General features: G+C 46.7%; 1 protein-coding gene across 2 annotated transcripts in view; it reads left to right on the forward strand.

The window, feature by feature from the left end:
* Positions 1–25294, forward strand: part of LOC121009582 (protein bicaudal D homolog 2-like) — a 66942-nt gene that overhangs the window by 10474 nt on the left and 31174 nt on the right. For both annotated transcript variants that reach the window (XM_040442801.1, XM_040442802.1), the window contains exons 2-5: positions 9622–9859; positions 12347–12559; positions 19250–19402; positions 20762–21172. In XM_040442801.1, the coding sequence (XP_040298735.1) occupies positions 9659–9859; positions 12347–12559; positions 19250–19402; positions 20762–21172 (978 nt within the window). In that variant the 5' untranslated portion in view covers positions 9622–9658. The remainder of the gene's footprint in view (positions 1–9621; positions 9860–12346; positions 12560–19249; positions 19403–20761; positions 21173–25294) is intronic.

Below are 25294 nucleotides of genomic sequence, written 5' to 3' on the forward strand. Positions count from 1 at the left end.
GCTGGAGGCTGGTGACGAAGCCTTCTCTGTCAGTTGCCTCTGGGGACACCTCTGCACAGATTCCGTCGGAACAGAGCATCAGGCGGTCTTCCACTGTGCAGAATCCCTCTGCGTCGTCAAGTCAAACGTGCATGGTGGTACCTACCCTACCCAGGTTTGGTGCCCCTCCTAGTGGACTTTCGGATGGCGCTCTCCTGCCTGCACAGGTAATTATCGCACAGGTAAGGCAGCCGTCACCGTGCTTAGCAACTGGGACACCTACGCGGTGTCTCTGGTATGTACGCCCTCGTAGGCTGTGCACGACAGACCTTCCTGGTTCCCCTATCCAGGGGCTATGTTCTAGGCAAGCTGATCTTTCAGGCAAACGCCACTTGTAGGGTTGGCTCCCCTTCTCGGCCTCTAAAGGTTCTTTTGTAGTGCCTGTACCAGAGAATACAGGCCGGCTTCTATGCCGTGGCGATTACATCTGTCTGTTTCCAGCTGCCTTGTTACTTTCGCAGGTAGAGTTCCTGCTGATTGGTTACTTCCCTTTTCGGCCATCCTGGTTCAGCACGAACATGGTAGCCATATCTGGCAGGGGTGGGCCAGCCCAACCTCCTCCTTGTCGGTCTATTACTGCTTCTGGTGTACCCAGTACAGTCATGTGAAAAAATTAGGACACCCTTTGAAAGCATGTGGTTTTTTGTAACATTTTTAATAAATGGTTATTTCATCTCCGTTTCAACAATACAGAGAGATTAAAGTAATCCAACTAAACAAAGAAAACTGAAGAAAAGTCTTCAAGATCTTCTGTAAATGTCATTCTACAAAAATGCCTATTCTAACTGAGGAAAAAGATAGGACACCCTCACATGTATTCCCTCTTAAATTGGCTCAGATCTCACACCAGGTGCACATAATTAGTAGATCGTTACTCTGCATGTTGAATGAGGCTTGCCCTATTTAAACCTCAGACATTTAGTTTGGTGTGCTCCTGACTGTTGAAGTGAGAGTGAGCACCATGGTGAGAGCAAAAGAGCTGTCAGAGGACTTCAGAAAAAAGATTGTAGCAGCCTATGAGTCTGGGAAGGGATTTAAAAAATCTCAAAAGATTTTGAAATCAGCCATTCCACTGTCCGGAAGATAGTCTACAAGTGGAGGGCTTTCAAAACAACTGCCAACATGCCCAGGACTGGTCGCCCCAGCAAGTTCACCCCAAGAGCAGACCGCAAGATGCTAAAAGAGGTCTCCAAAAACCCTAAAGTGTCATCTCGAGAACTACAGCAGGCTCTGGCTACTGTTGATGTAGAAGTACATGCCTCTACAATCAGAAAGAGACTGTACAAGTTTAACTTGCATGGGAGGTGTGCAAGGAGGAAACCTTTGCTTTCCAAGAGAAACATCGAGGCCAGACTGACATTTGCCAGAGATAAAGTTGACAAAGACCAGGACTTCTGGAATAATGTTCTTTGGACAGATGAGTCCAAAATTGAATTATTTGGACACAACAGCAGAGGACATGTTTGGCGTAAACCAAACACAGCATTCCAAGAAAAGAACCTCATACCAACTGTGAAGCATGGAGGTGGAAGTGTCATGGTTTGGGGCTGCTTTGCTGCAGCAGGACCTGGTCAGCTCACCATCATAGAATCCACGATGAATTCTACTGTGTATCAGAAGGTGCTTGAAGAACATGTGAGACCATCAGTTAGAAAATTAAAGCTGAAGCGGAACTGGACCATGCAACATGACAATGACCCAAAACATACTAGTAAATCAACCAAAGATTGGCTGAAAAAGAAGAAATGGAGAGTCCTGGAATGGCCAAGTCAAAGTCCAGATTTGAATCCCATTGAGATGCTGTGGGGTGACTTGAAAAGGGCTGTACGTGCAAGAAACCCCTCAAACATCTCACAGCTGAAAAAGTTCTGCATTGAGGAGTGGGGTAAAATTTCCTCAGACCGATGTCGAAGACTGGTAGATGGCTACAAGAACCGTCTCACTGCAGTTATTTCAGCCAAGGGGAGGTAACACTCGCTATTAGGGGCAAGGGTGTCCTATCTTTTTCCTCAGTTAGAATAGGCATTTTTGTAGAATGACATTTACAGAAGATCTTGAAAAGACTTTTCTTCAGTTTTCTTTGTTTAGTTGGATTACTTTAATCTCTCTGTATTGTTGAAACGGAGATGAAATAACCATTTATTAAAAATGTTACAAAAAACCACATGCTTTCAAAGGGTGTCCTAATTTTTTCACATGACTGTATATGACTGATCTGTTCTGATCTGGTGGGTGGTCCACATACAACCACGCTCCCTACACCATGGCCTGGTGGTTGTTGGTTTTTGTGCTCGGGTTGCTATTGCCATCCCTATCAAATACTACTTTTGGCTGCACTCCGCGTTCCCCATATTATAAAGGAGCATCGCGTTGTTTTCTATTACAGGGCGGACCATTCCTGGTGGAGTACAGTGATCTCCACTGGATCTTCTCCTTGTTGGGATACGTAGCTTGCTGAGCACCGGCCGCTGCAGCAGTTTTCGGCCATCACTGGATGTCCTCCGCCACACGGAATCCTCCTGGGGTCAGTGACATATCCTCGCTGGACGTCCTCCCTGATGAGTCGGGGACAGAACCACTGAGCGCCACACACCTGCCTGGTAGGTGAATTTTCTGCTGATTGCTCTGACATAGGACAGGGTTCCGTAGTTCCTTCTGGGTCCGGGTGTTCCCTTATATTCTCTGCTTAGTTGAACTATCTAACAGAGGGCAGTCCATTGGGACCTTGCTATTGTCTGCACCCATCCGATACTCTCTCCCCCTGGGAGCCTTCTGTATGTCGGTCGCAGCTGGTTTCTACATTTCGTGTAGTCACTCCCGCTTCTTTTATAGCGACTTCACCATTCCTTATGCATATGGGCGTCTGTTGTTTTAGTGGTACAACCCAAGCCGCTGTATTTGCCCTCCCCGGGACAATGTATGCTGATTGCTAGCCACTATTCTTTGAATGGCTAGTTGTCGATGGCCAATTCCTTCCCATAGGGTGGTTCTTTTCATTTTTTCTTGGATATTCTGGTTTTTGTTGTCCTCTGGTGGTTCGGTTCCTTGTGAGCCCATTGCAGGTACTCCTTTCTGGAGTCCCTGTCCCCGTTCATTTGACCACACAGATTCTGTAGGATTATCGTTGTTTGGGAGGGGCCTGGGTTGATTGTTCCCCTTGCGGGTTCCAATAGCCTTTTGGACCTCATGGGGTTCATGTCTGTCTTCCCATCCTTCCACTTCAAGCACCTGGTATTGAGTGGTTTAGTGCTACGGTTTGCATTTCCACCTTATGGTCTCCTTCGGGAGGGACTTCCTCCTGTTTGTAGAGCCTTCCTCCTTAGACTGTTGGGAGTACTTTCCTTCTCCTTCCATGTCTCTCAGTCCAGTGTGTCCCTGCTGAGATTTCCTGGGCCTGCATCTCCCTGATACTTCATTTGGCCAGAGTTTCTCCGGTCTTGCGCTTCTCAGCGATATTTTGTTTTCAGAGGCTCGTTCCTAATCTCCTGATTTTGGGATGCAGGTCTTCTCTTATTTTTTTTTTCTTTTTACCTGGCCCTTACTTCCTACCTCCTCCCTTTCCAAAGGTTGGCGGTTTCCCTTAGCGCCTTTGGGGGTTTCCACTTTCCAATAGGACGTTTAACTTCATCACCTGCTTTGCAGTGGGGGGGGAGTCCTGCTCCCTTCATATGTGAGCCTTGCTATGGCTTCCCTCACTCCAGTGTGCCCCTGCTGAGATTCCTGGGCTTGCATCTGGTTCCCTTCTTCCCTGATAATTAGTTTTGCCAGAATTTCTCCGGTCTTGCGCTTCTCAGCGATATTTTGTTTTCAGAGGCTCGTTCCTCGTCTCCTGGTTGGGGATGCAGGTCTTGTCTTTTCTCTTTTCCTGGTTTTTACTTTCAACCCCCTCCCCTTCCAGGGGTTGGCGGTTTCCCTTAGCGCCTTTTAGGATTTTTTCCTTTCAATAGGGCGATTTAATTTTTTCACCTGCTTTGAGGTGAGAGGAGACCCGCTCCACTCACATGTGAGCCTTACTATAGCTTCACTCTCTCGTTTGGCCTTCAGTGATTCCAATTTCCCTTGCTCCCCTGGCCCTTCAGGGGTTCTCCTCAGGGTGTCTGTGCTTTCGCCTGAGGCAATTGGGATGTTGGGTAGATCCGATACGCGACGCTGTCCTACTTTCCCTCCAGCCTTCGGCTGAGCTGGGTGTTCCTTCTGGGTCCGGGTGCCTTCTTCTTGCATTTGGGACCTTCTCCCAGGCATTTGTCCTGGGGTGCTGACAGTCGTCACTGTGGCCTCCTTGGAGTTTCTCCCTTGTTATGAGGCTTCCTGCCTATTCCGTGCTTTTCTCCTGTTGGGTCACATGGTTCTCCCGCACCTGTATGCCCACAGGTGGCATGGTTGTTCTTCCCACCCTCGGGGACTGCTTTGGGACGTCCCATGGTGCTGTGTCCCCCAATGCCATGCACGAGAAAATTGGATTTTTTTTGTACTCACCGTAAAATCCTTTTCTCGTAGTAGGCATTGGGGGACACAGATCTCTCCCTATGTTTTACTTCAGCTTCTCCGGGCTGGTCTCTTGACCTTTCCCGGTACGGGAGTTGTTGGTTCCTTGCCTTTCTTCTCTCTCCTACTGCTTTTGGTACAAACTGAGCTGCCTAGTGTCTGTGGAGAGGGTATAGCCCAACGGGGAGGAGCCAACACTTTTTATGTCTAGTGTCGCCTCCTAGTGGTAGTTGGACATATACCATGGTGCTGTGTCCCCCAATGCCTACTACGAGAAAAGGATTTTACGGTGAGTACAAAAAATCCAATTTTTCGGCCATCAAAGAAAACGCTATGTCTGGCGCAAACCCATCACATCACGCAAAGAACACCATCCCCACAGTGAGACATGGTGGTGGCAGCATCATACTGGGGGGACTGGGAAACTGGTCAGACTTGAGGGAAAGATGGATGGTGCTAAATACAGGGATATTCTTGAGCAAAACCTGTCCCACTCTGTGCGTGATTTGAGGCTAGGGTTGGACGATATCAAAAATATTCAGATCACGATATGAGAAATTTATCGCGATAAATACCCGTTTAAAAGAAAAAAAACACAAGGAGACGTTCTACTGTGTGGGGGCAGCCACAAGGAGACGTTCTACTGTGTGGGGGCAGCCACAAGGAGACGTTCTACTAAAGTAGTGGGGGCAGCCACAAGGAGACGTTCTACTAAAGTCTTGCGGCCACAGGCTTCCATACGTACAATAATACTTTACAATATACTTTTCCCGCGGCTGCCTCGCTTGTGTTCTCCGATTCTGACATCAGATGTCGGTGGGCGGAGATTTGAATATGGGAGGAGGGAGAGTCGGGGGCGGCCCACTGCGGGAAGTAATACGTTTCTAATTTTGTCACTAGAGCACACGAGCGAGGCAGCCGCAGGAAAAGTCTCTCCAGAGACACCCAGTACTCACAGAGGTCGCCACATAGAACCGGCACGGGTGGGTGACGGACGGTGATGTCAGATGGTGGGTGGAGACTTGAGTAAGGGAGGCGGAGCAAGAAGGAGCGAGAGGAAGTAATGTGTTGTACTTCTCCGCGCTATTCAAGGTGCAGGGGCAGGCGGACGCAGATTTAGAAGCGGTCAGCGCACATGACCGCTTTGATGATGTCACAAAATACAGCGGTAATTAGGAAACGGCGATATCGCCGTTTTTTTTTTTTTTTATAGCGCGGTATATCGTGATACCGGTATATCGCCCAACCCTATTTGAGGCTAGGACTGAGGTTCACCTTCCAGCAGGACAATGACCCCAAACACACGGCTAAAGCAACACTTGACTGGTTTAAGGGGAAACATGTAAATGTGTTGGAATGGCCGAGTCACAGCCCAGATCTCAATCCAATAGAAAATCTGTGGTCAGACTTGGGCTACTTTCACACTTGCGTTTTTCTTTTCCGGCATAGAGTTCTGTCACAGGGGCTCTATACCGGAAAAGACCTGATCAGTTTTATCCCCATGCATTCTGAATGGAGAGTAATCCGTTCAGTTTGCATCAGGATGTCTTCAGTTCAGTCGTTTTGACTGATCAGGCAAAAGAGAAAACCGCAGCATGCTAGTGTGAAAGTAGCCTTAAAAGGGTGTTTGAGTTATTTTTTTATTCTTTCTATCTTTCTAAGGCTACTTTCACACTAGCGTTCGGGTGTCCGCTCGTGCGCTCCGTTTGAAGGTGTTCACGACCGGCCCCGAACGCATCTGTCTGGCCCCAATGCATTCTCAGTGGAGGCGGATCCACTGAGAATGCATCCGCCTGCCAGCGCTCAGCCTCCGCTCCGCTCAGTGAGCGGACACCTGAACGCTGCTTGCAGCGTTCGGGTGTCCGCCTGGCCGTGCGGAGGCGAGCGGATCCGTCCACACTTACAGTGTAAGTCAATGGGGACGGATCCGCTTGAAGATGACACCATATGGCTCAATCTTCAAGCGGATCCGTTCCCCATTGACTTACAATGTAAAGTCTGAACGGATCCGCTCAGGCTACTTTCATACTTAGAAAATTTTCTAAGTTTTAATGCAGACGGATCCGTTCTGAACAGATGCAAACGTCTGCATTATCGGAGCGGATCCGTCTGATGAAACATCAGACGGATCCGCTCCGAACGCTAGTGTGAAAGTAGCCTTACTAGGCAAATATAACAGTTTTCCAAATAACTCCCTTTATCTCCAGTGGCTGGTTTCTCATATTTCACTGAGGGTCACATGACCTGTGATGTCAGCTTCTCTCCCTGCTCTGATAATGTTTGTGCAGAGACACTGTGCTGGCCACGCCCCCTACACTGCCAGCTGCTACTTATTGCCCTCTCCCAGGATTCTTAACCCCTTCAGCCCCAAGTCTGTGCAGCTGAAGTGTTTATTGTGTAGTTGCAGGCAGTGAGGAGACAAATGCTGGGCACAGGAGCTGAAAGGGAAGTTCTGCAGAGCATTGCCGGTAGGGGGAAGATCCTGTGTGTATTAGCAGTGTCATTGTACAGCTGGGACTTGTAGTTCTACACATACAACATGCTGCTGAGTCTCCCAGCAGGCAGACATGTCACTCAGGGTAGCTCTTGTATTCACTCCCTTAGCAGAGCAGGGGGAGGGGCAGAGACTGTTTTTATTGCAAGTAAACAAAGGGCCAGAAAAGTACCAGGGAAATGAGGAAATAGATATTTTATTCATTTTTTTTTTTTGCCAAAACTTGCTTAGCTTAGTTATATATCGCTGATCATCAGATTTACAGTGCTATCTTTTCCATAACTCTGAAAACCCCTTTAAAGCGAACCTTTCACCTTATAAACCATCAACAGTACCTTTATAGATTATCCTGAGTGTGTTCTTATCCATGTTAGTGCCGCTTTCCTGGGCTCTTTATACTTCCAAAAATCGTCTTATAAACTTTGCATGACTGTTGGAGCACAGAATGTCAACAGTCAAGGGGGTAGCCCTTCCATCTCCTCTGGCCGTACCGCCCCTGCCCTAACCCCTCCTCTATGCTCCTAAACTGACAGCCGGCTCAGTCGCCGGGACGGCGCTTCTGTAACCTGCGCATGCGCCGTGCTCCTGCTTCGCCGCGCGATCCCGTCTTTCTTGCTGACAATAGTGGAGCGCACGGGAGGGAGAGCAGACAGGCCGGCATTGCGTAAGGCGCATGCGCGATTCTCGTACATGACCGCGCTTTTGACATCAAGAAAGACGGGATCGCGCGGCGAAGCAGGAGCACGGCGCATGCGCAGGTTACAGAAGCGCCGTCCCGGCGACTGAGCCGGCTGTCAGTTTAGGAGCATAGAGGAGGGGTTAGGGCAGGGGCGGTACGGCCAGAGGAGATGGAAGGGCTACCCCCTTGACTGTTTGCATGACTGTTGGAGCACAGAATGTCAAGTTTATAAGACGATTTTTGGAAGTATAAAGAGCCCAGGAAAGCGGCACTAACATGGATAAGAACACACTCAGGATAATCTATAAGGTACTGTTGATGGTTTATAAGGTGAAAATGAGGTGAAAGGTTCGCTTTAAAGATTGCTGTTCACAAGCGCAAACATCCAACTTGAAGGAGCTGGAGCAGTTTTTCAAGGAGGAATGGGCAAAAATCCCAGTGGTAAGATGTGGCAACTGCTCATAGGGACTTATCCAAAGCGACTTAGAGCTGTGATTGCCGCAAAAGGTGGCTCTACAAAGTACTGACTTTAGGGGGGTGAATAGTTATGCACATTGACTTTCTGTTATTTTGTTATTTGTTTGCTTCACAATAAAAAAAAACTCTTCAAAGCTGTGGGAATGTTCTGTAAATCAAATGATGCAAATCTACAAACAATCCATGTTAATTCCAGGTTGTGAGGCACCAAAACAAGTCAAGGGGGTGAATACTTTTGCAAGGCACTGTATGAACATGGGACCGACACAGATGCCCTGAGCTGCCAAGCCCACATGTAATGGGTCAGCCAGTGTCCTAGGTACAAATCTGCTGACAGATGCCCTTTAAAGCTTCCATAGAAATACATTGGGGGTCATTTACAACAGGCGCTGTGCCAGGTGTTGCGCGTGTTTTTTTTTTTTTTTTTTTTTTTTTTTTCTTTATCTCCACTTTATGTTTATCTCCACTTAGGAGTGTTGGCATTGGGCCCAACACAGTTACCATATTTTAAGGCCTGTTTTAGTTTTTACTGCCAGCAGTGCGCATAATTTATAACTAGGCCTGAGCCTTGTCATAAATTAGGCCCATTTTCTGCCAGCGCATGTGGGGAAACGAGGATCGGCATAAAACATCTGTCTTTGTAAATGACCCCCAATGAGTTGTAGGATTGGTGACTGGTGCACTGATGTTGGCTCTAGCCGTATGGGATGCCTTATGCTGCCTATATATCGAAGGGTGCCTTTAGGTATACTGTAATTTTCCACTGTGCGCAAAACGTGTGTCTTACAATGAGATTTTAAAGCAGAGTTGCTGTGGAAGTGCAGCTGCTTTCTCCCCTCTCCCATTTGCAACACGTGCATGTTCAGCCAAGCATGCATGTGTATGGGGGGGAACGGGAGAGAGAGCATTTGGTCGACAGCTCATGTCTATGGCCAGCATTAAACTACAACTTTGTAAGTTGTCTCCCTCAGCCACGGTATAGGCTCTGTTCACACTAACCCTATGCCGTCCGTTTATTATAGTGCCAAGACAACCATGCTGGATCAGCCTTCAAACCAAATGGATCCCGTTAACCTTAATGGGGGTGCATCGTGGTCATTGTATGCTTTGTTACTGTGCTACCCTTGTCATCAGATAAACCATAAGGGTGACGGGTATGCTGTCCGAGGCTCTGAACCCGAACATGTACAGGGCCTTCTGATGGTCCAGGTTGCAGTTAATCGTCACCCGGCAGGAGAATCTGCTTTAGTTCTTTGCTTTGCCAGATAACTAGGTCACAGGATTACTGTCACGCTGCCGTTTAACTTTAAACCTTTCTTTCCCCTCCTGCTTAGCTGGATTAGTTGGCAGGGAAAGCGGTTCTCTTTCCCCTCCCTCTTTTCAGTTTCTCCACCAGAAAGTTATGCTGTCGGCCGCACATCTAATGGGACTTCTGTTTTTGCGACAGGTTTGTCTGCGGGTTTTCCTCGTTTGGAAGGAGCACGATGGACACTGAAGATGTCGCAGCGCTGCGGGCAGAGCTTGATCGTGTGTCAGCCGAGCTGCAGGAGACGACGGAGGAGAAGTTCCAGGCTGCTCAGTACGGGCTGGCCGTGTTGGAGGAGAATGCAGAGCTAAAGCAGAAGTATTGTGACCTAGAAGCTGAATGTGACGCGCTGAAGCTGGAATTAAAGCAGATGAAGGAGGTATGGAGTAGCTGGAGGAATGCTGGCTGTTTTATAAAGCTATATCTGGGGTGCAAAACGATAGGCTTTTTTCACATTGATCTGGCACTGAGCAGCCTGCCGTAGCTCACAAGAATCGGGTGGCAGGGTGGATCACGTGATATTTTTATAGAGCCAGTCGATATGGACGCTGCAATATCTAATATGTATACTTTTCTTTTATTTTTTGTATTACTTAAAGGGAACCGGTCACCGGGATTTTGTGCATAGAGCTGAGGACATGGGTCTGACAGGTTCTCTTTAATTATGGGAAAACTTTTTTTGCATAAAAAAAACCTAACAAACAAAAAAAAAATATTTTAACCCCCTTCCCATAACTTTTGGGGGTCTGAACCCCTGTACAATGCATTACCATACATCTGTATGGTAATGCATTGGCTGTAAGTGTATGACCAGTGTAATACACTTACAGCTTCCATGTTTGGTGTGGATCCGACTTTCAATGGTGTTCAAGACGGATCCGTCTTGGGCTCTTGGATATGTTAAAGATAATACGAACGGATGCAGACGTTTGTATTATCTGAACGGATCCCTGCTTGCTTTTGGCGCCTGATATGCTAATTAATAGCGTCAGTACAAGGAGGAGACATCAGCTCTTCTCAGTGGGCATCTCCTTCTCCCTGACTGTGACGCGGCAATGTATGCGAGTACAGCAAGTTCTGTGCTCGCTTACATAGCCTGTTCTCTTCTTCTCCCTGGCTGTGAAGCGGTCCACAGCGATTGGAGAAGGACACACCCATGGAGAAAAGCTGCTGGCTCCTCCTCCCTGCCGCCCCCATAGTGAATGGTTCTGCATACGGGTCGCAAAAAAAGCGGAACAGACATGAAAAAAATACACTTGTGTGCATGAGCCCTAAGGCTGGACATGCAAACATTGTTTTCTAGCATTTTTCTGCGGTTTTAACTAACTTTTTTTTTTTTTTTCTTCCTCTCTCCAAAAAAGTACAGTTAGGCTAGATGCACACAATGGTATTGGTTTTGACCTCCCCAAGTTGTGGTTACTGGATAAACCGCTAGAACTGGTGGCAAGAATGACGTGTTCTGTAACGAACACATGGATATGGACTGCACGTGGATGAAATTAGTGTGCTGTTAGCATTTTTTGCTGACCAGTAGAAATGAATAGGTCTATTTGCAGATTGGACGAGGCCCAAAAGTATGGTTGTGTGTATGTAGCCTTAGATGTTACTTTATAGTGTGTGGAGAGGTGAGCCTGCTTCAGTATAGCCATGCTCGCCATAGAGAAGACAGAGGTGGTTTATTACCCTCCCGGTCTTCCTGATGGTAAATGGTGCTGATTGCATGCCGTGCATACTGTTTTGGAAGAGGCTATAATGCTTCCTGCTCCCGTCACAGGGGTCACTTGATTGCCGGGTAGTTGTGGAAGCCCTTGGGTCTTGGCAGGCCCAGGTAAGCTCTGCAGGGCATGTTTTGAAGGCTGTATTGCCCCTGTAACTGGCACCAAGATGTCAGCGCCAGTTACAGGAGAAATGAGCAATAACCCAAAAATTAAAAAAAAATGATAAAATTCCTGTCAAAGGTCTTCGTGCCCCCCCCCCCCCCCCCCATAAGGTCATGTGTAAAATAACAAAAAAAAAAAACTTGTATGTATTCCCAAACAAAAAAAATAATACTGAAATATTGAAACAACATAAAGACTATTTAAGTACCTGAATTGGGAAAAACTGTGGCATTCAAGCCCATATGTACTAAAAAATTATAAAAAAAAAACAAAACCAAGTTCCTGGTCTTCAACTGGGGGAGATGGTCCGGTCTTGAACTGATTAAGCTGCTCCTAGACGTTAATAGGATTTTTGCGTTTGTTTATGTGATGACCTACTTATTAGTGGGTCAGATTGCCTGGATTTTCGTGATCCCTGGGGCGTCCAGGTAATCTGATCCCCACTGATTGGGGTACAGGTAGTCTAATCCCACTAATCGAGGTGGGGAGGGTCCAGGGTATCTGATCCCCACAAGCAGTGGATCTGTTTGCAGAAGTTTTTGTGACTGTAAATCTGTTCCATTTATCCCAGTGGGGTTGTGTTTTGGAGGTAAGTACGTGGGTTTATGCAAAACCCCTTTAGCTGAATTGGATATCCGCATAAACTTCTGCAGCAACTCTGCTTGTGAATTCATCCTGAGAATTAAGGGGCCACAGCACTAACGCTGCTGCTCTTTCGTTGTTTTTCACAGTGGTCTCCTGTCCACCCATCTGAACGGAGCCACGTTACTTTCCTGCACATCATTGGGATGGGAGCTCGGCTGTGCAAACATAAAGCCAAAGGGGCTTTTCGTTTGCCGGACGATCTGAAGCACGATTACACAGACCAGTTATTGGGAAGTAGTGTTTCTCTGAACACTTGTTCCCAATAACTGGCCTAAAAAAAAAATCACTGTTTAATAGGCCGTTGTGACCAGTCTATGACCTGTTGTATGTATATTTGTCAGGCGCTGGCAGAAGCCTACAGCAACCAGAAAAGAACAGCTGCCGATGGGGAAAATAGAGAAGAAAGTCTGCTAAAGGAAACTGCCTCCAAGGAAGCAAAGCTCACGGGAAAGATTGATGAGCTGCAGAATGAACTAAGGCAGATGAAGTTGTTCCTGACTAATACCTCGGCAGACAATGAGCGTCTGAACCTTGTCATACAGAACCTGAGGAAGGTAATGCTATGTAGCTGTTAAGGCCTCGTGCACACGGCCGTAGCCATCTTGGCGGTCTGCAAATTGTGGACCTGCGTCTTTTGCTGTCCCACTGAAATGAAGGGGTCTGCATCCGATCCGCAAAAAAATGCGGATTGGATGTGGACCAAAACCACAGTTGTGTTTGGATGGGGCCTAAAGGGGTTATCTGACAAGTGTTAATGTGCAATGAATTGAGCGTGTCAAGTGAAGTATTATTGCAATATACATGCAATAATAGTATTGTTAGGATTTTTATGTAATTTGTATATTTCCCCTCTGGTAGTGCTTTCTGCTATTTCTCCTTTGGCCAGAAGGTCTGGTCCATGTTCTGCATTCAGTGATGGACAGGCATGCTCAGTGCCAGCATAGTGATCTCCTAGAGAAGCAGGTGAAGTAGTGCATTCAACTTTCATTCATTCAGCCCTCTAAATTCATAGGAGTATATAGCGATACTCTGTAGATGGAGAAGAAACTGGAAGGTGGGTTACATGCGTTACATACCATAGTTTTAAAGAAGTTGTCTCAAGATATAAACCAATCTGTAATCCACAATATAGGGGTTAAGTGTCTTATCGGTGGGGGTGCAACCACCAATACCCCAGATTTGGGGTGGGCGATATAGACTATATGCGATATAAACGATATAAATCTGGCCAACGATATAGATTTAGTTTTATATCGGCATGCGCCGCTCTTGGCACTCACAATGTTCTCCTGAGCCGACAGAGTGAAGAAGAGCGTCCCTCCCTCCCCACTGTGTGCGGCTGCCGCTGACAACCAATGAGAATAGACGAGGAGGGACTGAACACAAACGTAGCCTGCATATGCCGGCCATATCCCATACCCGGCCTCTATTACAGCACACTGTGATCTGCCGCAATTAACCCCTCAGGTCCTGAGGCGTTAATTGCGGTGGATCACGGCACACAGTCAGAGGCCAGGTATGGGTTATGGCCGGCATATGCAGGCTACGTTTTGTATTCGGGCATATTAACTATATTTATTGGTGGCGCAGTGGCCACAGCCCCTCCCTTCTACTCTCCCTCTTCGAAGTATTATATTAATTGCGCCCCTCCACACGATTAAATCATTGGTGGCAGTGGCCCCAGGGTAGCAGCTTCTGATCGGAGCCCCAGCAGTGTAATCGCGGGGCTCCGATCGGTTACCATGGCAGCCAGGACGCTATCGAAGCCCTGCATGCCATAGTCTGCTCCCTGCTGCTGTGTGCACTATGCACAGGGCAGCTGTGAGAGTGTGGAGTCCTATTCACCCTGATAGAGCTCTATTAGGGTGAATAGGACAAAGGTTTTAGCCCCTAAGGAGGCTAATAGTTAAATAAAAAGTAAAAAAAAGAAAGTTTAACCCCCCTGTAAAATAGAATATATTGCACATGCTTAAAATTATATCGCAATATAGATTTTAGGCCATATCGCCCACCCCTACCCCAGATTACAAGAATGGAAATCTTGAGTTCCCAGAATGAATGGAGCAATGGTTGAGTATGTAAATAGGGGATACATTTTAACGGGGTGATCAACCCCTACAATGGTACCTGCGTCGCTCTTGATGCCCGCACCCCTGCATTTCCCCGTTGCTTGGGTGAAATCATCCGGTACTTAGGTACCCCTGGAAAAACCCTTTAAGCGCTGGTGCCATAAAACCAGCATATGTAAAGAATCCCCTATTATAGCATAGGTGATGAACAGAAGCCAATGTAAAATACTGACTGTGTGTACCGACAGGCTGTAGAGAGGTTGAATCCAATGCCGCTGCTTCACTCTCCAATGCCGCTGCTTTAAGCTTGAGGATATGTGTTTTACAAGGGAATCTTTCCCACTTGGCCACATGGCAGGTGATAAATGTGAGATCTTTGGGAGTCCCAGTGGCGGGAGCCCCACAATTAACTAGAAGGAGTCCCCATAATATATGAGACAAAAATTTTGTAAAATGATAGTTTGTTTTTACAAAATAATGATACAAATTTATCTGAAAAGAAAAATAAAGAATGAGAGTCCAACGTCCCCCGTTTCGCTTCATAAGTGCGGCAAGGAGGAGTTTGAATGGAGATGCAGTTCGAACAGGAGTCCTTTAGCTTCATCCTAGGTGTTTGGAACTGAGAGCAAAGTAGAGCAACAGAGACCACTGCTCCATATACTGCTCATGACGTGAGGAACCCCCATTCTAGCATGGTGGGGGTACCAGCAATCATCGGCCCTGTCTATACTAGACAAACCAATTGACAGAATGCAGAATTGTTGAGGATTAATGCTGCAGTCAGCTGAACGTTGTGTAGATCTCAAGTCAGTATATGAAAGAATTGTATGCTTTGTGCTGCCCAGAGATGTTGGCTGTGCCTAGCGCTATCATTTTATTTATTTTTTTCTTGAAAGACAAGCTGCCCATTGTTAGATAGACACTGGACAGTGTTTGTGCTGTATCATGTTTGTGCATATAGTGAATGCATGATTGCAAAGAAAAGGAATTATTTAAACAAAATACTGTTGTCTTTAATTGGCCCGTTCAGGCTAGCCATCAGTGGTGGTCCCAGTTCTAGATTTCCTGCGCACATGTCTCGAATGTATGTCAGAAAATGGGTAATCCTCGTTCACATCTGTTAGGCCCCATTCACACATCCGCAATTCCGCTCCATATTTTGCGGAACGGAATTGCGGACCCAATTATTTCTATGTGGCCGCACGATGTGCGCCTGGATCCGGAAATGCGGACCCGCACTCCCGGGTCTGCAATTCCGATCCCGAAAAAAATAGAACATGTCCTATTCTTATCCGCAACGGCGGACAAGAATAGGCATATTCTTAGTGCAGGCATTGCCGCTGTCTGTGTTTTGTGGATCCGCAAAACACACACGGATGTGTGAATGGGGCCTTAAAGGGATCACCAGTTTTTTACCCCCCCCCCATTTAAAAATATGGTTATGTTCATGGAGCTCTAGCGATTCCTAATCTGGTCTTATAACCGAAATCTGTAGGCTCATTTTGTCTAAAAAAAGTTACAACTAACCTGTCATTCATCTCACAAAGGTGCCCAAGGGGATGCTCATGTCTTCCAGATGCCGCCCGCACCCGCCGCCGTTCGTGCCCAGCTCCTCCTTTGCTGTCATCAGCGCCGCCTCAGAATCCTTTGCTATGCCTCCGGCTCTCCCTCACTCCCCCCTCCTTCTCTAACATCCCGCGCGCGCGCACAGGCCTCTGACAGGCTGGCGCCAGTGTTCAGGTCATCGGGAGGTTGAGCGAAGTGCCGGCGCATGCGCACTTCGCTCCATGAAGCCGAACGGAGAAGTCCGCACGGGCGCATCAGGCACAGGCCTGTGCGCACGCGCGGGATGTTAGAGAAGAAGGAGGGGGGAGTGAGGGAGAGCCGGAGGCGTAGCAAAGGATTCTGAGGCGGCGCTGATGACGGCAAAGGAGGAGCTGGGCACGAACGGCGGCGGGTGCGCCTGGAAGACATGAGCATCCCCTTGGGCACCTTTTGTGAGATGAATGACAGGTTAGTTGTAACGTTTTTTAGACAAAATGAGCCTACAGATTCCGGTTATAAGACCACATTAGGAATCGCTAGAGCTCCATGAACATAACCATATTTTTAAATGGGGGGGGGGTAAAAAACTGGTGACAGAATCCCTTTAAGGAAATGAGGCACAAATGTCGGCCGTGCAAAAAAAAAAAGTTGCTTTCTGGCATAAATGTGGGTTTCAGCCAGACAAAACCAGTTTCATGCAACTTTTTTTTTTTGCACGGCCGACATTTGTGCCTCATTTCCTTAAAGGGATTCTGTCACCAGTTTTTTACCCCCCCATTTAAAAATATGGTTATGTTCATGGAGCTCTAGCGATTCCTAATGTGGTCTTATAACCGAAATAGGCTCATTTTGTCTAAAAAACATTACAACTAACCTGTCATTCATCTCACAAAGGTGCCCAAGGGGATGCTCATGTCTTCCAGATGCCGCCCGCACCCGCCGCCGTTCGTGCCCAGCTCCTCCTTTGCTGTCATCAGCGCCGCCTCAGAATCCTTTGCTACGCCTCCGGCTCTCCCTCACTCCCCCCTCCTTCTTCTCTAACATCCCGCGCGTGCGCACAGGCCTCTGACAGGCTGGCGCCAGTGTTCAGGTCATCGGGAGGTTGAGCGAAGTGCCGGCGCATGCGCACTTCGCTCCATGAAGCCGAACGGAGAAGTCCGCACGGGCGCATCAGGCACAGGCCTATGCCAGAAAGCAGCTGGATCACCACTGGACATCATTGCAGTCAATGGGGATCCGGTGGTGAAGTAGAGGGTTTGTGACGGAAAAGCCTGCCGGAAAAATGTGAACTCGGCCCAAAATGTTTTAGAAAAAGGATCTACTCCTTTTATTTTCATAATGTCCGTGGGTATAATTCAGTATTGCTGGGTTAGCCACCTTCGCTAGGAATGTGCTGCAATACCAGACGGTGGAGCCCCTTCTGGGCAAAAACAGGCCCTTGAATTGTAGGATTTTGTCTCTGTATCTGCAGCAGTGATTCAATAATAACTTGGTGCCCATAGATGGTACAGTGTTCCAGGATCCTGCGGCCGGACCTCGCAGTATGCAGGCACCCACAGGGCTACAGATCACTCCCTGCAGAATCTCACATAGTCAGGTGCAGTCCTTTGTGTAGTAGGAGCTAAAACGGCAGCATTTGGATTTAATGATCCGTGTCTGGTAATTTCTGCGTGGCTTCTTTCTTTAAATACTATTCTCTTGGCCATTAGTTTATATGCTGGAGATCTGGAAAGATTAGTTGCTGAGGAAGCAGAATAAAGGCCATCACACCATAAAGTAATTTTATGGACAAGAACTACACTGCTCAAAAAAATAAAGGGAACACTTAAACAACACAATGTAACTCCAAGTCAATCACACTTCTGTGAAATCAAACTGTCCACTTAGGAAGCAACACTGAGTGACAATCAATTTCACATGCTGTTGTGCAAATGGGATAGACAACAGGTGGAAATTATAGGCAATTAGCAAGACACCCCCAATAAAGGAGTGGTTCTGCAGGTGGTGACCACAGACCACTTCTCAGTTCATATGCTTCCTGGCTGATGTTTTGGTCACTTTTGAATGCTGGCGGTGCTTTCACTCTAGTGGTAGCATGAGACGGAGTCTACAACCCACACAAGTGGCTCAGGTAGTGCAGCTTATCCAGGATGGCACATCAATGCGAGCTGTGGCAAGAAGGTTTGCTGTGTCTGTCAGCGTAGTGTCCAGAGCATGGAGGCGCTACCAGGAGACAGGCCAGTACATCAGGAGACGTGGAGGAGGCCGTAGGAGGGCAACAACCCAGCAGCAGGACCGCTACCTCCGCCTTTGTGCAAGGAGGAACATGAGGAGCACTGCCAGAGCCCTGCAAAATGACCTCCAGCAGGCCACAAATGTGCATGTGTCTGCTCAAACGGTCAGAAACAGACTCCATGAGGGTGATATGAGGGCCCGACGTCCACAGGTGGGGGTTGTGCTTACAGCCCAACACCGTGCAGGACGTTTGGCATTTGCCAGAGAACACCAAGATTGGCAAATTCGCCACTGACGCCCTGTGCTCTTCACAGATGAAAGCAGGTTCACACTGAGCACATGTGACAGAGTCTGGAGACGCCATGGAGAACGTTCTGCTGCCTGCAACATCCTCCAGCATGACCGGTTTGGCATTGGGTCAGTAATGGTGTGGGGTGGCATTTCTTTGGAGGGCCGCACAGCCCTCCATGTGCTCGCCAGAGGTAGCCTGACTGCCATTAGGTACCGAGATGAGATCCTCAGACCCCTTGTGAGACCATATGCTGGTGCGGTTGGCCCTGGGTTCCTCCTAATGCAAGACAATGCTAGACCTCATGTGGCTGGAGTGTCAGCAAGACGAAGGCATTGATTCTATGGACTGGTCCGCCCGTTCCCCAGACCTGAATCCAATTGAGCACATCTGGGACATCATGTCTCGCTCTATCCACCAACGTCGCGTTGCACCACAGACTGTCCAGGAGTTGGCAGATGCTTTAGTCCAGGTCTGGGAGGAGATCCCTCAGGAGACCGTCCGCCACCTCATCAGGAGCATGCGCAGGCGTTGTAGGGAGGTCCTACAGGCACGTGGAGGCCACACACTACTGAGCCTCATTTTGACTTGTTTTAAGGACATTACATTAAAGTTGGATCAGCCTGTAGTGTGTTTTTCCACTTTAATTTTGAGTGTGACTCCAAATCCAGACCTCCATGGGTTGAGAAAATTTATTTCCATTTTTTAATTTGTGTGTGATTTTGTTGTCAGCACATTCAACTATGTAAAGAACAAAGTATTTCAGAAGAATATTTAATTAACTCAGATCTAGGATGTGTTATTTTTGTGTTCCCTTTATTTTTTTGAGCAGTGTATTTAGCTGTATATTAGTTACTAGTGTCTCTACGGCTCTGGTCACACTGATGTCACGACCGCTTACTGCAGGAGCAATGACTAAACTGTTGTAAATCAGTCGGGTAGGTTTCTGTTTTTCACTTGCAGGAAGAATACCAGCTGCTTCAACACAGCCTATGTGGGGGAGGGGGGCTAAGCAAAAAATGAATAATTTACAATAAATACTCATATTTTCAAAATGTATAATCATTGTAACCCCTTGTATTTTATTTTTCCTACAAATACTATAGGAGTGTCAAGACACCGAGAAGGAGAAAGTTCCACTGCGAGAGGAAATGAAACAGTGCAAAATTAGGGAAATGAGACACCTCCAAGACTTCTCTGAGCTGGAAGAAGAAAATATCTCTCTGCTGAAACAAGTCTCCGTATTGAAGGAAAACCAGGTGATTATCTAAAAACTGGAGGGGGCTGACTTCTGATATGCAGTGATCTTAAAGATATATAATTTTTTTTTTTATTACATTTTAACTCTATGCTACTTTACCTGTGGGGAAAAGACACACTTGCTGCCCCCTGCCGCTCTGTTGCAGTTCTCTTCACCCTACGACCTGTTCCCTTCTGTAAACGTCCAGATGGCTTCAGCTGCAAGTTACCTCGTCCAACAATTGGCCCCAGCAGTATCTCCAAGCAGTACGTGACCTGGTAGTGACGTGCCGCTTGTAGACAGTCATTGCTGAGGCCGCTCACTGGCTGCAGAGGCACGCATGACTCCGTCCATCTGGAAGTTTGCAGACTGTGACCAGTGAAGGGAGCTGGAGTGGCAGCGGGAAGCCGGTAAATATCCCCTTGCCCACAGGTACATCGGCATGAAGTAGAAATTGGGGGGGGGGGGGGGGGGACTTGACAACCCCTTTTAATTCTGGTTTCAGCAAATAACTTTTGGTTATAGTCTAATAAAAAGCTAGGCTAATTGACAATTTTTCCTTCTATACACAAACCTGCCAATCAAGCCTGGTGGAGGGAAGCTGCTCTAGTAACTCTTCTCCAGCTCAATTTTAAACTATTTGCTCTGGAAGGCCGCAGCACGTCACAGTAAACATAGCTGTTTGTAACCAGGGAGCCCTTGGTTTAGACAGACGGATTTCCCAGACAGGTTCTCTTTTTCAGGGGGTTGTTTCATTATGACAACTCATCCCCTCCTTCAGGGGATGAGGGTCTGTTTGTTTAGTGTCTGACCCCCTGATTCCTCCTCCGAACACAGGCCCATGCTCACAGTTTAAGTGGAACAGCAGACATGTGTCTGCTGCTTCATTCGACTCTATGGGACTGCTAGTGATAACTGAGTACAAGTGCATATCTATCTCTGGCAGTACTGCTGCTCCATTCATGCTGGGAAACATAGGCCCCTTGATTGAAGGGGGGGCCCCAGTGTTCAGAAACATATCCCTATACTGTGGATAGGGGAGAAGTTGTCATAATGACACCCCTTTCAAAGCTATAGACCAGGGATGCTCAACCTGCGGCCCTCCAACTGTTGCAAAGCCAACTCCCAGCATGCCTGGACAGCCTACAGCTAGGAGTTGTAGTTTTGGAACAGCTGGAAGGCCACAGGTTGGGCATCCGTGCTATAGACAAGCCGCAACCTACGTTTGCGATGTATTTTCCTCACTTCTTTGGTCATTGACCTACTTTTAAGCTTTAGCCATGTGTAAAGTTGCGTACTGTCAAAAGGCCAACAGAAGATCTGTGAACAGGGACCTGATTTTCATGGTGGCACTGGTTAATAACATTGTCTTCCACAGGTGGATTATGAAGGCATGAAACATGAACTGAAAAGAAGAGATGAAGAAATTGATATATTGAATGGTCAGCTAGATGAGCTGGTGCGGTTGAAGGATATCGCCGAGCGTCAGCTTGAGGAAGCCCTGGAGTCGCTGAAGAGCGAAAGAGAACAGAAAAATGAACTCCGGCGAGAGATATCGGGATACCTAAGCTATGATTCCATAGGGAACCTTCAGACCAACTTTGAAGACAAAAACGAAGAGTTTGACAGCGGATATAACTCTGGTGGCCTGAACAAGTCAAATGGAGAAATCCTAATGTCCACTCCACGTCACAGCGACATCTTCCATCCCGGCCCTAACCTGGCATCCGATCTCTTCACTGAACTCAGTCTGACGGAAATTCAGAAACTCAAGCAGCAATTACTGCAGGTATTTCTCATTTTCTCCTCCCTTGCCAAATGTACAGTGCTCAATGTTTTTAAGCGGATGAAGGCTTTGTAGCCCTCTTATGAGCAGATTTGTGTTGTATACTATGTGCTAATGCCAGAAATATTTACGTCTCTGTGCTTTTCCAATAAAGAGTTTTAGCACTGCAGTGTAAGTCTTAAGGTCTGTGGGCGTCTCCGATTAGGACATCTGAATGTTCTGTGTCTAGGAAATAATGATTTGGAGACCGTCACATGTTAGTGATAAGGACTACATTACATTGCCCCGCTCCAAGTACTTGACATCATTGTAGCCCAGTTTTGTATTGCAAACAGTGGGCATAGCAGAAATCTCTTTAGTCCCTTGCAGAGTGTAACTTTTATAATGTAAGTGGGTTTTATAGGATTTTCATATTGATGGCCTCAGGATAGGTCATCAATATGAGATTGGCTGGGGTCAGCTCTTTGCCTTAGCCAACCGGTCTCATCACAGTTTACCAAGCACAGCACCGTCCTTTTGGACAGCGGCTGTGCTTTGTATGGCAGCTCAGCCCCATTCACTTGAGCTGCATCTAGGTCACATGTCTGATGAACGAGGCCTAAGCGCTCACTGAGCTCCGCGGCCTCTTCATACAGCTGATCTGTGGAGGTGCGGGGAGTCGCGCCCCCCCCCCTCCCTCCCCCCACGACTCCCAGCATGCTCCATTCATTTCTGTGGAGTTCTGAGAACAGCCGAAGAAGTGTACATTTTGGGAGTTGTAGTTTTACCACAGTTGGAGTGCTGGAGGTTAGCCATTACAGGGATAGACCATCGATATGAAAATTCCAGAGAACCCCTTTAATCTAAAGTGATTAAAGTCTGTGAATCTGGATGGAAATGCGCTTAAAATTGTTATTGGTGGAGCATGCTTGTCCTGAATGGGGGGGAATCAGAGAGCCTCTGGCAGGAGTTTCTCACCAAAAAAATAAATAAAAAAGGATCGGGAAGGTGAAGTCCAGCTGCCCAATCTTTATCTTGCCTGCCATCTGCTGTTGGAGAGGTGGGAGGCCCCCACACATTAGGTGACTGGCCTGCCCTTACAAAGTTGTCGCGTCTGCCAACAATTATCTGTGTAAATGTATGTCTAGTTTTTAGGGGTTTTCTGACACTTACATTTTGAGGACATGCTCAGGATAAGACATCCGTATCTGATCAGTGGGGGTTCGACTGATCAGCAGTTGGAAGGGTCTGCGGAGGTTGCCCAATCACTGTGGCCTGTGACCTCATGTCAGTCACGTGCCCATTTATGTGAATGGGATTGAGCTGCAATACCTAGCACAACTATAGTACACCATATGGCACTGTGCTTGGTATACTATGAAGAAACTTTCCAACAGCTGACCCATCCTGAGGATAATGGTGCATTTAGACCCTCCGCAAGCAGGCAATGATCAGGAAGGGACTTTTCCTTCCAGATAACTGCGTGATCATCAGTGGAGGTGAACTGCTTTTACGTGCAGTGAACACGTCAACTATGGAGACCTGCGATGGCTATTGCCATCATTTGTCCTCATTCAGATTCATTGTTTCTGGGCAGCAGATCTTTGTTCACACAGCACGATCTGCTGCCATAAGCAGTGATTTTGTGCTTCATTAAAGGGGTTCTTCGGGAAGTATGACAATACGTAAATATTACTTGATTATAAATATATTCCTAAATACCTTTCATTAGTTATAATGGCTCGTTTTGTCTAGGGAGCAATGATTAGGAAATACAAGACAGCCGCTGTCCTGTTAGTATACACAAAACCTGTCCTAATTACACAGGAGGACAAGTTCACAACACTGAGAGCTGCCTCATCCTCCTCTGCTCTGACTGTCAGGGATTATGATCCTGAATACAGTTTAATATGATATTTAGCTGAATCTTTGTGGGAATTGATTCCATGAGGAGACCTGAAGTACAGAGAGGATGAACAGGACAGACTGCACACAAGTGCTGCTCATTAGCCACATGTGCTCATGAACTCCATTCCTACAGAGATTCCTAACAAGTAGGAGAGGAGGATGAGGCAGCTCTTTACCTCAGTGTTGTGAAGTAACTTGTACTGCTGTGTGATTAGGACAGGTTCTGTGTGTACTAATAGGTCAGTGGCCATTTTGTTTCTCCTAATGATTGCTCCCTAAACAAAACGAGCCATTATAACTAGGGATCGACCGATATTGATTTTTTAGGACCGATAATTTGTGAACTTTCAGGCCGATGGCCGATAATTTATACCGATTATATTCTGGGAATTTTCATTTTTGAAGAAAAAAAATTCCTACACAAATCTGCTGAAAATTAATGTTTATTGTTAACGTGTAATTTTTTTTGCAAATTTTTCATTTATACTTAATATAATTTTATTTATTTTTTTTACACTAACTTTTAGCCCCCTTAGGGACTAGAACCCTTGTCCTATTCACACTGTGCCACCAACGTTTTTAATATGGGGGTGGGGGGTGCCACCAATGATTAATACTTGGGGGGGGGGGGGGGGCGCACTGCACCACCAATGAAGATAAGTCTTTCATTAATTCATATACAGGAGGCGGGAGCTGGCTGCAGAATTGCATAGCCGGCTCCCGGCCTCTATGAGCGGTAGCTGCGATCCGCGGCACCTAAGGGGTTAACTACCGCGGACGGCAGCTACTTGTCATAGAGGTCGGGAGCCGGCTATGATTCTGCAGCCAGCTCCCGCCTCCTGTATATGAATTAATGAAAGACTTATCTTCATTGGTGGAGCAGTGGCCATAGCCCCTCCCCTTCTTTTGTCCTCTCTCCTCTAATTGGCGGCGGCAGCACAGGGGGAGGAGACACTGCTTCCTTCTCCCCTGTGCTGCGGAGGGAACACAGAGAGCGCTGAGAGCAGCGCGTTCTGTGTTCCCAATACGTTATCGGTATATCGGCAAAATAGATGCCGATAACTGTTAAAAATCCTGAATATCGGCCGATAATATCTGTAAAACCGATAATCGGTCGATCCCTAATTATAACTAATGTAAGGTATATGGGAATATATTTAAAATGAAGTAATATATTTTAATTATTTTCGTTTTCTTAATTCCCAGAGAACCCCTTTAAGGATCATTTTAGCAGCACATATGCACTGTCAGATTACCGGGAGCGAGCTCTCATAGTAATGTTCGTTCCCGATAGTCTGCCCGACGTGTGTAGTGTAAATCCGCCTCAAGTCTCAAAGATTTTTCCTGGAAACCCTCTTTAACCACCTCAGCCCCCAGTGCTTAAACACCCTGAAAGACCAGGCCACTTTTTACACTTCTGACCTACACTACTTTCACCATTTATTGCTCGGTCATGCAACTTACCACCCAAATGAATTTTACCTCCTTTTCTTCTCACTAATAGAGCTTTCATTTGGTGGTATTTCATTGCTGCTGACATTTTTACTTTTTTTGTTATTAATCGAAATTTAACGATTTTTTTGCAAAAAAATGACATTTTTCACTTTCAGTTGTAAAATTTTGCAAAAAAAATGACATCCATATATAAATTTTGCTCTAAATTTATTGTTCTACATGTCTTTGATAAAAAAAAAATGTTTGGGTAAAAAAAAAATGGTTTGGGTAAAAGTTATAGCGTTTACAAACTATGGTACAAAAATGTGAATTTCCGCTTTTTGAAGCAGCTCTGACTTTCTGAGCACCTGTCATGTTTCCTGAGGTTCTACAATGCCCAGACAGTACAAACACCCCACAAATGACCCCATTTCGGAAAGTACACACCCTAAGGTATTCGCTGATGGGCATAGTGAGTTCATAGAACTTTTTATTTTTTGTCACAAGTTAGCGGAAAATGATGATTTTTTATTTTTTTTTTTTTTTTCTTACAAAGTCTCATATTCCACTAACTTGTGACAAAAAATAAAAACTTCCATGAACTCACTATGCCCATCACGAAATACCTTGGGGTCTCTTCTTTCCAAAATGGGGTCACTTGTGGGGTAGTTATACTGCCCTGGCATTCTAGGGGCCCAAATGTGTGGTAAGGAGTTTGAAATCAAATTCTGTAAAAACTGACCAGTGAAATCCGAAAGGTGCTCTTTGGAATGTGGGCCCCTTTGCCCACCTAGGCTGCAAAAA

This window comes from Bufo bufo, chromosome 8 (assembly GCF_905171765.1).
Source record: "Bufo bufo chromosome 8, aBufBuf1.1, whole genome shotgun sequence".
Lineage (NCBI taxonomy): Eukaryota > Metazoa > Chordata > Amphibia > Anura > Bufonidae > Bufo > Bufo bufo.